General features: G+C 33.4%; 1 protein-coding gene across 1 annotated transcript; it reads right to left on the bottom strand.

Moving 5' to 3' along the window:
- Window positions 1-6,609: 6,609 nt before the first annotated feature.
- LOC107467020 (protein argonaute 10) lies at window positions 6,610-13,499 on the bottom strand. The gene is given in 21 exon segments (XM_016086025.2): window positions 6,610-6,851; window positions 6,936-7,062; window positions 7,160-7,233; window positions 7,327-7,462; window positions 7,545-7,608; window positions 7,703-7,765; window positions 7,875-8,017; window positions 8,114-8,251; window positions 8,354-8,475; window positions 8,562-8,697; window positions 8,797-8,919; window positions 9,121-9,192; window positions 9,304-9,411; window positions 9,505-9,621; window positions 9,711-9,849; window positions 9,934-10,118; window positions 10,218-10,410; window positions 10,528-10,677; window positions 11,004-11,215; window positions 11,521-12,134; window positions 12,947-13,499. Coding segments are annotated over 20 exon segments (3,024 nt in total). The 5' UTR covers window positions 12,040-12,134; window positions 12,947-13,499; the 3' UTR covers window positions 6,610-6,648.
- Between the last annotated feature and the right edge of the window lie 2,230 nt (window positions 13,500-15,729).

The following is a 15,729-nucleotide window of genomic DNA, read 5'->3' as shown; positions in this document are numbered from 1 at the left end:
CCGAAAATCCTAAAAACAAATTAACATAGAGGTATTTGCATGATTTTGAAAAACAAAAATATTTGATAAAAAATATTAATTAAAAATTACTAAAATTTATTATTTTGATTTTATTTAATATATTTTATAATAAATAAATATTAAATATTTTATAATTAAAAATTATTAAAATATTTTACACTATTTAAATAAATTATTTTTTTATCTCCTTAATATTATGATTTTAAAAAATAAAAGTAAAGTAAAATGGGTCAATTCATTTAAACACATTTGTGAGTATTGAAGTTTGTATCTATTATGATGCGCTTGCTCTATACATGCCAAATGGAAAATGACTCACATATACATAAGTCTGCAATGGTAACATCTCCCTCTTCCTTCTTCAACCTTCCTAACTAAACATAATTACATTTAGAACACATAAAACTATAAAATGGATAATGTCATTTATACTTTAGATCTATCATGTCACTAGCCCAAACTATAACAAGAAATAAAGGGTTCCACATAGCATTTAATTTTTCTAACTAATGATTCGTTTTCCTAATCACCAGTATCAAATGTTTCCAATAAGTAGATATGTGCAGCTGGCACCTACCCGATACACCAGAAGCAAGCATTCGACAAATGGCAAATTTCCAACAGAAAAAAAAATACTCATATTTATATAAATGGATTTAATTTTGATAAGATAGTTTTATATGTGTATTTAATTATGTAACGTTATGTCAGTAATGTTAATTACGTAAATAGTCATTTAAAAGAACGAACATGATTATAGAATTGTATAAAATACTTTACACTAACAGAATATAAAAAATAAACTCTTATATAAATATATGTATTATGAAAAAATATATGAAACTAACTCTAAATCAATAAAAAATGGAACAACTTAATTAATTATAAATATAACAATTAATTTTATTTATTTATAATTTAAAATATTAGTTATTAAATGTTTCACCACATTAAAATTATGAGAAGATACGTTCAGTATTATTGTAACATAAATCACCGAAACTGATTCAATTAGCTTCCGTTTTTTCACCTTTCTTCCCTCTACAAAATACCTAAAATATGATAAATAAAAAAACAAATTCAAAACTATCCAATTTACAAAAAAAGAGATATCCTAATATCTAACATAAATATCATTTATATAGAAATTTTGGATTCATCCAAAAATATTTGGCTGGTTTTTTGGTGGAATCATCTTGGTTCGTAGCATTATTAATGTATTATATATGCCAAGATGCTTTTGCTTGTTCTTGAATGCATCATGCATTGCCTATGTGGCCATGCAACTGGTCCCCTCATATAAGCAAAAGCACTCTCTAATTTTCCTTTTGCCTCATCATGTTCACTAATTTTTCTTCTCACATTCACACACAAATATTGAGAGAGTTATTAATGCTTGTGTAATATATATAGAAAACACTCGCTATCTATGCTGTGTCTGCAAACTGCATGGTGCTAGTGTTGGCGTGACAATATTCAATTTGCAACCAATTGGGACCACTTTTTTTAATTTGTTTCTCCCATGGCCTTTACCTCCCCCTAATATTCCTTCACTTATAGATAACAAATATTACAACACAAAGGATAGAAAAAAAAAACCTATAGATTAAATTCATATTCACTAATAGTATTGCACTTCTCTTTCTATATATTGTATCCAATTAAAAAAAAAAAACAAATATATAAAAAATTATTTATATTATCTAAACATCAAAATTAAATTCTAATTAATTATTCATCATCTTTTAAAACTATACCAACAAAAATATTTAACTAAACAAAAAATTAATTTATTAGTTCATTTAAATAAATATTGAGAATTCAAATTTTGTTTTATACATACAATAACAAACTCTTAAATAAAAGTTAGATTTAACCAATTTGGATTAGTCGAGTACTTCCTTATTCGCTAAACAAATGTCAATTATTCGAATTTGGCCTTATGCAGCAACGAATTAATCCTTAATAACCTGTTAAATTAAAAAATAACATGAGATTCAAATTAGTTTTTGATTTGTCAGAGATGACGTAATAAAAAAAAAAAGATGTTAAGGCTCACAGTTTAAATTCTCCTATGATGAGAGATATTCTTCCGCTGGACTCTTGCTATATATAATAGTACTTCCTCCAACTTTCTTCTCCATCCAAACCCTAGCCAAAGCAGCATAGAAACTCTCTGTGTCTTCTCCCTGTGACTCTCATAATCATTCATCACCGTATAGAGTTCTTTCCAGCATCATCATCGATGATCATGCACCACTACAAGTTGAAGCTGCCAGCATGATCTTAACTTTCCCTCTCCTATGATTTGTTGGGGTGAGATCAGATCATGTGGCAGTTTCACCTAGTTGTTGGAAGCATGAATTAAGGAACCCTATTCTTTCTTTTCCCACTCTACTGTTTTGTAAAATTACCAACGCACATGTATGTACAGGTGTCTCTATATAGTGATGATTATATATATATATATATACACATATCCTCTTCTTGTTTTTCTCATATATCTATCGATCTGCAGGCTTTTCTATAAGTATACTATCGATCTCTCTCGTCCTTTCTCTTGTCCCTTTAATTTTTTATTCTATTTTTTTGGGTATAACAATATAATCAAAGAGATAATATAAGATATTAATTACTATTTGTTATTGTGTTGCTTGTTCAATTTGAATAATAATTAAGGTTTAGGCATGACATCTTAATTGTATGATTGTTAGGGTTTTGAGAAACAGGAATTGATGCATTGTGCGGCTCGGTGCATTATATTCACGATTTCAAGATCCAATTCGTGCTTTGGTCACCGAGCTTTCTTGACATTGGAGATTGATATGCCACTTACAATTTATTATAATTTTTTGGTTAAATTTATCGATTTGAGCTGAGTTTCTATGCCGTTACATACATACCCTTTTATCTTTTCTTGTTTTTTGTTGTTTATATATATATGGCCCTGAAATTAGGGTTCATAATAATAGTCTACACGGTATATAGTTTCTGGATTTATTTCTAAGGTCCTCTGAACTATTTTACCCTGTAGTTCAAACACAATCTGGCATTCACCATGCACTTAATTAGGGTTTTCTTTCCTTAATTAATTTTTAATTTTCTGTATATGGTTAAAAGAGGGAGAGAGAGAGTGTGTAGTATCTGTAGTTTGTTCTTGTTGGCTTAGTTAACTTATGTGATTTAATTTACTAGTGTATGTACTGCAAATTTAAAATGCATATATGGCTCACAGAAGTACAAGTGAATCACATCCACCACTGAGTACTAATTAATCCAATCAATGATGCTACTTGGTCTGAGAAAAACTCTCAAATGGGACAAAGTTACTATTCCATTGCTGAAGTCATGGTAGATTCTCAATATCTCAATGTACTTTGCTCATCTTGCTAGGATCTGTGTATGTACATATACACCTTTTTCTTGGCAGTTTTCACATTGGATCATTCATTCCTAGCTAGAGAATGTGACCATGAAGTAATAAATAATGACAATGTTAGTTTATGAAAATATTTCCCTTCTGAAATTGGTTTGAATTTCATTGGAATAGTAGTATCACATGAACAATCTAATGATTATGTCATGTTGAGCATCAAGTGTGAAGTGTGCAGATTGATTTCTGACAAGAAAGGGTATAGCCTAAGCAAGAAGCAGCACCACCATATATGTCTCCATCATATAATAAAATCAACTGGTCGTTGTTGTTGTTGATGTAGCTGTAGATGTTTACTTGTTTGTTTGCTTTTCCTCTTCTTGTTCTCTTCTTTGTCCATTTTTGGTTCTCAAGGGATTTTTCTTTGGGCTTGAAGCCCTCTTTCTTTGTTTTTCCTTTTGGTAAGATTCCACATAGCTTTCAATCTGCAAAGAGTACCTAATATACACAATGTGTCAGTGGTTTTGATTCTCCCAATTTTTTCCCTTCTGTCTTTATCTATTAATTGTTCCTCTATATATATATTACTAGACATGTTATAACAATGAATCTCATCTTAATTCTGGTTGTGGTTTTTTAATGCACATCACTCTTATACTGTGACATGACACATTACTGGACTATGTTGTAAAATTCACAACCTCTTGCTTCAACAAATATTATTATACCTACACAATTGAGATTTTGATTTCTAAATATGAGTAACTGACAGATATTAAACAAGAACAATGCCTTTCATATATAGTATTGTTGCAGTGTTTGCACTCTCCAAAACATGCATTTACATTTTAAAATAAAGCTTCAGTTATTGCTACATTTGGCAAGGGAATAGACAATTGGATTCCTATAGGTAATTAAGTGCATATGGTTGAGTTTAACCTAACTTCTGAATCAAAGATTGTGTTAATTATTGATAATTTTTCTATTTTTAATTGTAATAATATCGAGAAATTTGACAGAAAAAAAATTATTAATAATTGGAATTTAGTTTTAAATTAATGAGTGGTTGAATAATGGTGGACTGTGAATGCATAAGAAAACTAATAATTTGGACAACATAAGAGACGAAAATTAATGTGTTATGTAGTGTATCAAAATTAATTAGATAATGTAATAATAAATGCACAGACAATGGATAATGGGAATAATATGGACATTGATATATAGGGATCGAATAATAATAAGGAGATATAAAAAATGTAAATGGGAAAAGTAAAGTAATTAACTTTGGGAAAACTAACATGGCCTAGTCTATTAAATCAGATTATATAAACTTATTAAGCATATGCCTGGGCCTGAAGAATATTATATATGAAGGCAAAATTCATAAAAAGGTCCCCTACTTTTGGAACTTTAATTTTATTAAAATCTCATTCATTATGAACATAACTTTAATTTGTTTATCATATTTCTATGCTTATATACACCATGATGAATTAAGAACCGCCAGGTTTTGTATAAAACAAATGGGAAGTCTCAGAGGCAGTCCGAATATTTTAATTTAAATACATATATTATTCATCCCTTAGCTTGATCCCCCATTAAAGGATATGAGTTGCCATAAGCAAAACTTTTTAATATATAAATAATTATTTAGCTAGAACTAATTAATGTTGGTTTCTTTTTAACCTAACATTAGCTTAATTAGTTTCGGATAGTGTTTTCTTTGAAAAAAATATATATTAATGTAAGGTCTGAGAAACATGAACCATATCTGCTTTTGTTGGAAAAGTTGTGGCCGAAAGAGCCACATCTATCATTAATAACTTCAACTACATAGCCCTAGTTTTCAATGAAATTAAAGACTGCTATACATATATAATATGGTAGGAGAATTTTATAAATTCAATTCATTTGGATTATTATTATTATTATTATTATTATATCCGTAAAGTAGTATGCATGCATTTGTTCCTCCTATTTGGAAGTCAATATTATTAAAAGAGAAAAATAATCTTGTTTCTGTGATATGCAAGATCGAATAAAGTAGTTTATAATGATAAGGATTAAGTTTGAGTCTAGGTTCAACCCCTTCTTGCAAAAAAAGAATGTGAATTAATTAAAGCTATATATATATATATATACACGAGAGATTGCAAAAATTATATGTATATTCGCACCAAGTAGAATATCTCATCTCTTAGGTAATAGCCTAAGAATGTGCCACACAAGTAAAGCCTTGGATTTTCTCATTTTAATTTTTGTTGGGATCAGTTAATCAATAACTTAATATATAAGTTGATAGCGAATATTTGTGCATTGTTATTTTTAGAAGTTAACTCTTGTGCAGTTAACTCTTAGGAAATAAATTGCTAATAAGATATTAAGAAGTTATTTATGTTTTATGAATTGGTGATTATTTTTACGAAGATATTTTCATGTTAAAATTATATTTGATATCAGTCAATTATATTTAATTAAATATGTTAAATTATCTAATAATTTATAATATGATTTATATGAAGACATTTTTATAGAAGTAGCTATCTTATAAAACAATGTCTAGCATAACTAAAGTAGTAGTACAGCTATTTTTTCATTTTTTGTATATATCTGAATATAAATTATTAGTGAAACAATAAAACTTTTTTAATTTTTTGGAGAATTGTTTTTGGGTCAAATTTTTTGGAGAATTTGAAAACCATTTTTTTTCTCTTTGAGGGGTTAGAAAACAATGGATATTTTATATTGGGCCATAGGAAACCAATGAATGTTAAGGAATTGATCTGACCCAAGCCCATCTCGAAAATATGAAATCCAACCCAAAAATAAGAATTTACAGGCCACGAATTTTTTTTTAATTACCTAAGATATCGACTATTGATCAAGTCATTTTGGTTTAAGCCAGAGATTGTGTTAATGAATACTTTAAAACACTTGTTAGCTAATTATTGCCGGTCCGGCTTGGAACTGCAGCAACTTATTGGACAGTGACTCTTAAATAGAACTCAGTACTACGACAGATTAGTCCTTGACCTGCCGGACTGGAAGATACCATGAGAAACAAAAAAAAAAAATTAATTATTTTCGCGCATTGATGATCTCTTTGGGTAATATATCCGGTTTTGCATTATTTTAATTTAGCAATAGTGGTGGTGAATTAAGTGTAAAAATATTGGGAATTTTCTAATCTTGATCTATAAAGGCCTTGAGGCATGATGATGAACACTGCACTCCATAATCATCTATCAATCTCAACAGTAAAACATTACTCTCTTCACATTCTCTTTCAAGGCTGGCAGTGGCTTCACACCACACTCTCCGGCTGCTCGAGTTCCCTTCGATCCTCCACGACCACCACCGTTACCACCACCTGTAGAGTCATTCTCTTGCATATCTGGCTCCATATAGAAACGTGCTCTAAATGCTGCTAAATGTGCATAATATGCTGGAGGAACTGCACAAGAAGAAAATTCAGCTAAACAATCCAATACCTGTGCTTAGTACTATACTACTATTATGCATAAACAAATAGGCTTACCAACTGATACAGATCGAGTACACCTAGCATATGTGTAACACAGATTGTTTGTCAAAGATTGAATTCCATCTGCTGTGAAGTTGTTTTCATCCCACAGAACATGATAATGGGCAGGCCTACTTGTACCCTGCATAGTAATAGTTGTAAGCAAACTCATGAATTCATTCACATTCTTAATGATGTGTGGTTCTTAGTTACATGGGGAGAAAATAAAAAAGCTCTACCTGGATGCCAGCATGACTGCATAGATAGAAATCAAATTCTGTTGGATGACATATTTTAGAATCAACAACAGTCCCTGAAAAGACATTATTGTTATTATTAATACAAGAAAATTCAGCAATGCACTTATATATTGTACATAAGCATGTTTGGAATATTCTCAATTTACCAGGCATTATATTCCCACTCTTATCTGTACTGCTCCTGTCCCGGTGGTTGTTAGCGAATAACCGTGTATGATGTCGTTTTTGTACAACTATGAAAGTTACCGGAGGCTGATAGTTTGGTTCTAAGGAAGCACAGGCCTGCATAACATGTTGCATCTCAGAACATGTCTTTGTCAGAAAGAAATGTAAATGTAAATCACATTAAGAAAATGATTCTCACCTTCCGGATTGCATCTAATTCATAAAGGAGAACTTGGTAAAATTGTCCTTCACTTACACCATCCCTGTTCAAATGTCATCATAACACACTGGTGAGTAACACTATCATCAATCTAGAATGTAAAATATAATCCTGAATCAGAGCTTAAAGATACTGACCTGTAAAATATAATCCTTAGTGGCTTTTGCCCTGTTGCCTTTCTAAAAGAAACCAACAAATCTCTGCACAAAAAGGTTCACCTGAGAATTAAATACTATAGCCTAATGATGTTACATAACGACCTATGTCAACCTTCAAAACTTAGATAGGTAAAATTTGTATTACTATTACCGGATCATGCCACCGCTGACTGTGCCACGAACAGGATCGTGCCAAGTTTTGTACAAATCTTGTATAAGCTCCTGTCTATGAGCTTGAGCACACACTAAACCAGCATATTTTGTCACTTCAGGCCAGTCCTGGGATGCTACTACCTATAAATTGCATAACCAAAATTAGTCACCAAGATTGTTTCGCAATGATAATTGCAATGCTTTTCAAAGAGAATGGAAGATTGATTAGATCAATACAGCAGCTATTGAAGGGCTAGAGTCTTCTCCATTTTCAGGGTGAGTAACATCTGCTCCGAATATTATGGTTGGTATGTCACTAACCAACGGTATTCTGCAGCTTACAGCATCTAGAAGAACAGTGTTTCTACCTCCCATCTGCATCAAGAGGGGAAAATAAAACAATTAGCACAAGTTTGTAGTAGAATTCAATGTTTTACTAGCAAATTTGTGGTATAATGTGAATGGTAGCAGACATACCTTAACATTGATCTTTAGAGATACATTTGCCAAGTACTGTTTGGTGATCTTGAAGACATGTTTTGTCAGACAGCATTGTGAAATTAAACCAAGGTCAGTTTCACAAATACGCTTGAGATCACCTGAAAATAAATAATGATTAATACAAGTATTAAATAGCAACCTTTCATTAATTCTTGTAGAATAATCTGTAACTAATGTAGCTTACCATATAGAGATCCATTGTTGTCAGGCAATATTGCTAACAATTTGTTCGTCGACACATGATAAACATGCTTTAAAGCTTTCTCTACCTGCTCTGGCTTGGCATTGTAGATGGGAATGACAGGCTCTGGATTGAATTCCTAAAGAAAATTCCATGTTATTAGACCTCAGAAATCCATCTTCCATGCTTCAAAGTTCAAAGATCAAAGAAACAAAGAAAAAAGCATATTCAAAACTACCATGCCAGACACTTGACACATTTGAGCAAGCTCATGACAAAATGTGCGAGCAACACTATCTTGCACGCTCCGCGAAAAGTTAATGCACGCCCACCGGCTAACAGTCATTCCATTAATCATTTTCTGTATCATCCAAGAATTGGGAAACAGAATTAGTATTGAAAGTTATTACAAAAGTCTCCAGACCAAACAAATTATTATGGTTATATCTATACTACAAGACTCCTTTCATTTTCTAGTGTATTCCAGAACATGATTAGTAATTGAAAGATACTATTTCGAGGCTAAATCATGACGGATAATTGTAATGCTGGAGCACACTACCTTGTTCATCATGTTCCACTGACCAACTTGGGGTAAACAATTCTTTTCTTTCCCACTTTCATGGTATTTAAGCTGCAGTTCATAAGTGCTACAAATCAATGAATAGTAGGGAAAAAGATATATCACATTTTCAGAATTCTACATGCAACACAATCCAGATAAATAGATGGAGAAACACATTACCCAAGGGGCAGGAAGAATTCGTGCTTCAACAGAAGCTAGCTTTTCACTGATTTTAAGACCAAATTCCTTTGCATAAGGATCTTCATTATAAGAATTATGTTGCACCGTCTGCATGGATTACCAAAGAATAAACAACAGATGCTTGAATAGAAGAAGTGAAGAACATTGTGTTTTTTGTTATGAAGGTTTGGTCTTAAATACCCTTAAGATGTCATTTTCGCGATCGCGCGGTCTCTGGCAAGTAACTTTGAGCAGTGCAGTAATTTGCTTCTCATTCAATCTTTTTGTATACCTTTGCCCTTCCACAATTTTACAGGCCTGAGAAGCCAAAATCGATGTAAGAATAGACAAAAGAATCATTATTAAAAACAAGAGAGGTTGCTTCACTGTGAAGTAACTTCCCCTACCTCCATGGGTAAGTAGTTTGCCTTCTTTTGATTTCCTACTTGAAGGCAAGGAAGGTGAGTGTATTGAATAGTGAAACCATACATCTCTTGAAAGTATTCAACCACTGACTTCATAGTTGAGTTCTCATCAACAGGGAACCTAAAAGAAGCACATCTTCATATTAAGTCATCAACTATGAAATCATTTTATCATAGCTTCATACTAGAAAGAGAAATAACATACACAAGTTCTCTTGTTGGTTGAGAAGTCAATCCTGAAACGCGATATTTCCTTCTTACACTTCCTCTGTGTGTTACTTCAACCTTTACTCCTCTAAGGGCTTTCTTAATCTGTTAGGCACCACAAATTATCTTTACAATATAAATTCACCAATATTAATGACATAATGATAATGACAAATAGTAAGCCTTATCAAGCTATGTCTATATCAGTTAGTTATTAGTACCTAGCCATGTCTATGAAGTATGAAATAAACAAACAGAATGAAGAGATATGAAAGGTTAAACACTTAATTGTACTTCCATACTTGTATGTAAGAAATGGTTATTAATTGTAAGTTACATACCAATATTGAGGGAAAGGCCCATCTGAGTAGGCCTTATGCTCTGGTAGAATCCACACCATGATTCCAACCCCTCTCCAAGCCGTTGAGGTGTTCTAATATCAGGTGAAAAGAAGGACCTCCCAATGGGGCAGTACCTTAAGTTAGAAGAAAACAAATGAAGCCTTTGTTAGATATAAGCCTCAAAATTCCAACTGTATTATCATCACCATTCATTGAAGTTCCAAAATTCAAAGCCTCAAACATAGAAGTACCTCTTAGTTGATAGCTCTCTCAGTACAATATCAAGAATCTGAAGTGCCTCCTGTGGTGCATCAGCTCGCTTGCCGGCTAGAAACTGGCCCAAGTGATGCAAGTTTGCACGAGCAACAAACTTGATCACCACCCTATATTCCCTTTCCCTTCTGAAAAATTGTCACATGTCATTAGTTGAAATTGAACTCATTCAATAGTAACATTTGTCTTAAAATCTTTCTAAACATTTGTCTCAAATACTAAATGAGTACTCTTAATACTTGTAACTTTAAAAATCAATAAATTCTTCCATAAAATAATTAAGAAGGTTAATAAAAGGAACTCTTAGGAGTACTAATCAAAAAGTCTTATTTCTTTAAACAATGGTATCGTCAAAGTACAATAGCGAGAGAGAGAGAGAGAGAGAGAAAAATAAGCAGATAAAGAAAGAAAGAGAATGTAGGAAGTGATTAAGGGTCCATTAATAAATGCATACTTGGGGCCATTAACTCCATCATCATTATCATCAAGAAGCTTTATCTTAAATTCTCTCCAGGCAAAGGGAAGCTGGCCAGCAGTGTACAGACTTTTCCTGCCATCATAAGCAGGAAGCCTCATCCCCAAATCAGACTCTTTGTAAAGCCTCACAAGTTCTGCTATTATGGACCGATTTACTGCTCTTGAACTCACTTCTGGGCTAATTGTTACCTGTGCAAAAGCAACACCCATCATTATGATGGCATTAAATTATGGCATAGGGTGAATAAGAGTAGGAACAAAACTACAATAGCCTTAGGCCAAAAATTTCAAAAGTCTCATAAATGGCATTACTACAAGAAAAAAAGACCAAGATAGCAGAAACCCCTATAAGTGGAAAATCACAGGATGATCTTAAATGCTCTCTTTCTCTCTCCCATAGAGGGGCCCTATCATATCAATATGTCACTCTAAGAAATCTTAAAAGAGTGATATTAAGTGTTAAGGGAAAAAAAGGAGGAGGGAGGAAGGCTTACATCATATTGGTTCAAGTCCTTGTCCGGTAGCTCAGCAAAGAAGTGATTAGCCTTGACAATGCATTTTGTCCCAACTTGTCCATAGCCAGGCCTGCGAGCAAAGCTCAAGGATTTGCTTGAAGTGGGAAAACCCATGTCTGTTATGTCACCACCACCACCACTGATCTTGCAGCCATTCTCAACATTATTACTATTAATCCCATTTGCTGTCACAGGAGGAGGAGCAGCACCAGCAGTGCAGGGCCTGCAACTTGGTCTCATCAAAATCTCTCCTTGATCAGATTTTCTCCCACCTCTGCCCCTTCTTCTCCCTTTGTTTCTTGGTTGAGGTGATGACTGGTGGTTGTGGTGGTGGTGGTGGTTGTTGTTGTGGTGCTGGTGGTTCTCTTGTGATGGTGGTGGTGGTGGTGGTCCTTTTCCATTTTGTGCAGCTTTTGGTGCCTTATTCATGTGGTTCTGAGAATGGGGTTTAATCACAATGTGTTGCTCAGAGCTTTCTTTCATCTGCCTCACTGGCATGTTTGGCTTTGTTGGTCACTGGAATTTGTAAACCAAAAATCACACCAACTTCACTTAAAGACTCTTCTCTGATCTTTTTATATAATTATTTATGTCTGCGAATGAAAAAGTAAGCGATTGTTTGAGGTAAGATGACAGAAAGTAATGATGGAAAATGCTGTCAATAATGGTAATGTGATGATGCATGCAAGTTGGAAAAGACAATTATTGTAAGAGTGAAAGGAACTGAAAACTGGCATGGCCTTGTTTAACTAGACAAGCATTACCCTTCTCTTGCAAAAAACTGAAACACTCCAAAACTATTCACCCATGTTTCATTCAACAAGCAAACCCAAAATAGCCATGGAGGTGTGTAGAACCAAAAGACCTAAACAGGGAAGAAAAAAAGAGTAAAGTATGAAAAGACAAACAAGACAAGGAAATCTCAATGCAGTTTTGCAGCACAGGAAATTAACACCACATGCCAAGGAAGTGCAAAGAGAAAACAAAAAGAAAACCAATTGGATTGTTCATGTACCAATGAGCATGAGGGAAGAAAGTGAAGAGTTACTAGTATAAAACCAGAAACTGGAAAAACCCAGAAGACAAAAGCAGGTGCATAGGTATGTCCCCTACCATTACCAACACGACGAAGAGATACAAACAGAGTGAAGGGGATTTTAGATGAAGAGGGAGGAGGGACAAATTTGGAAGCAGAAGAGTAGACAAAAAAAATAGAGAAGGAACAAGAAGAATAAAACAAAAACGAAGGACAATATCCGATCCTAACTAAGACAAGAGACAAGGCCGGGTATCTACAACATTTTGTTACTCACCAAGAAAAAAAAGAGAATGATGATTGGAATAGGATGCTAGATAGTTCAAAAAACAAATAAGGTTGAGACTTTGAGAAGGTGAGAAGCTGAACCTGGTTGAGGAAGAAGGGAAGTGTTGATGAATGATGAATATAAATCTTATAGAAAGATAGAGATAGGTACACGCATGCAAGTGCAACAAAGAGGGAAGATAGGCAGCCACCACTTTTTGATCACGTGTAAAAGCCTTTCTCTGCTTCCTTTTCCTTCTTTTGCCTTTAAAACTTAAACTAGTTTTAGCTTAGTTCACTTCACTTCTTCTTGGTTTCCCCCAAGCTCTCTCTAGTCTCTATAAGCTTCACCCTTGGGGATGGACCATTCCCCATTTCCTTAATATAATATAATAATAAGTCCAAAAGAGTTGCTGAGGGGATTGTAAGATGTAACAGCAATCATGTTACGAAGAAGAATAATTTCAACTTGCAGTGCCTCTCTCTTTCTTCCCTTGCAGTCACTTCAGCTTCTCCCTTGCTTCTTCTATATTATTTTCTCTCCAACCTATGCAAATAAATTGTGTTGTGTTAATTTCTGATGCTGAGTTAAGCCACTACCACTAGTACTGTCCTACTACACTAATTCACTTTTCTAAGACTTGTAACGGTCCTATTCTTTTTTCTCTTTTTTTATGAATATATATATAATAGTGAATGTGAATGCATGATGATGTTTTGGGAGCATAGGAGGGGTCCTTGAGGAGATGATATCAATGGTGAGAAATAAAACTTAAGTTTTGATGAAAGCACACTCGATTATAATTTGGAAAGTTGGCATTGCAGATTGGAAATATGGTCCACGAATGATTACCTTTTTGACCCCAATAGTACTCCACAACCTACTTTATATATTATCTCTTTTGCTTTTTCTACTGCTGCATGCCACACATTACCTATCATGTTTCCCATGCCCAAATTCCTCCCTAAACATTGTTTAGTGCAACAACACCAAATACCCAAATATCTTAATCATATGTAATAATTAATAATATGGCATGCCAAGTTTTCTAGTTGCTTTTCTTTGTTATTGTATTCCATTATATAGTTAGTATATCAACTATCTTACTAATTTAATTTTGATAACTAAAAATCCAAAAAATAATAATAGTCCTACTCATGATGATGAGTCTCTGAGCACTAAACAGAAGGGTCTTGTTTAATTTACATGGTTTTGGTTGCATGCTCATCATGGTCATCATCACAAGGCTCCGTAGTCCATAGCACAATGCACAACACTACATTATTAAGAGAGAGAGCGTGGGATTTTTTTTTGTAAGGAAGCATGGGCTTGTTTTGTTCGATATGGTTGAGCTTATTTTTATTTTACCTATTATATATATATAATTATATATCATGCACATAAAACATGTAGGGGGCTAAGGACAAAGTTGAGGATGTTGGGGGTGATGGGCAAAACTTGTAGACTCTATAGTGCTTCCTTTTTTGGGCTTTGGGATTTGTTTTTATCACTCCCTAAGTACAAAAAAAGAAAATTGCAAAATAATGGGTGAGTGTGCTCTTTGGTTTTGGACAAGGAAGATACATGTTTATTGGAGTGATCATAATACTATTACTCGGTAATCAAATTGGGTTGATCTAGTGGTTAGCTCACTAATCCGTTTAAGTAAGTGTGGCGGTTCGAAATTCGCCTTATACATGCAGCAACCCATTAGTCAGCGAAAAACTCTTAAATGGGACTCAGTACCGCGACGGATTAATTTTTAACGTGCCGAGTTGAGAGATACCGTGAAAAAGAATAATGCAATTTGATTGAACCAACTTGAGCCGGTCGGATAATCAATTCAATTGTTCGTTTAAATAAGTGTTAGAAATTCGAATCTCATCCAGTGTAAATAAATATTAATTCACTCGTGAATAACATACCATTGAATAGAACTTAAATCCACGACAAATAATGATTTACTTGCTGAGTTGAAAAATAAATGAAAAAACAAAAAAAAAATTGCAATCTCAAATAATGTTGTGAAGATAAATACTTAAAATGGGTTTTGAATAATGTTAAAGAAAAAGAATAAGGGAGGAAGTGCGTGTGGTGGGGCCTAGCCAATGGGTAATGGGCTATTCTTCTCTCGAGAGAGAGACATACATAAACATAACACATCCCAATATTATTGCACATTTTGCAGTGCTGCATTTCAGCCTATGATTCTGATTCTCCACCCATTTCAATGTCGTTGTTGTGTCTTCTCCTCTTATTACTAGCCTTAGATTTAAAAAAGACAAAAGGTTTTATAGCTACAATTGTGGTGGCCTTATAGTCATAGATGCATGACCCACCGCTATGGCTTTCAACTTTCTTATGAACAATAACGTGACCTATGATGATCATGATGATGATTCTATAAGAACTATATAGTATATAACATTATTATTTTTCCCACCATGTGATGAAAGGCATATGAAGACGTTGCTCTTCTCGGCTACACAATTCAAGTAAGTATTCCACACCTCACTGAGTCACAACTTATTATTGTTTAAACCTTTGGTATGCTAAAAGGCAAGTTATTATTAAAGGCCTCATTTCACTTGAAAATACATCGTACAACTTCATTCAATAATGCTTTCTTGATATATCCATATCAAAAAAACAAAAGAAATTAAAAAAAAAAAGTAAAGCTAATTTAATCACAACAAAGACAAAGTGTAACAATATACACAGTGCATGTGATCATGCCCTATCCTTGCAATGAAAATTATGTATCCATAAAGCAGATAGATTTGATTCATATCTATCTATGGACTGCATGTGCTGCATTATTATTATTATTATTGGGCTATTGACCATTGTTGGCACAGATGCGACAAAAAACAATCCTCATTTT

The sequence above is a fragment of the Arachis duranensis genome, chromosome 9 (genome assembly GCF_000817695.3).
Source record: "Arachis duranensis cultivar V14167 chromosome 9, aradu.V14167.gnm2.J7QH, whole genome shotgun sequence".
Classification (NCBI taxonomy): Eukaryota; Viridiplantae; Streptophyta; class Magnoliopsida; order Fabales; family Fabaceae; genus Arachis; species Arachis duranensis.
Note: the sequence above shows the minus strand (reverse complement) of the source record. Positions and strands in the feature narration are given on the sequence as shown.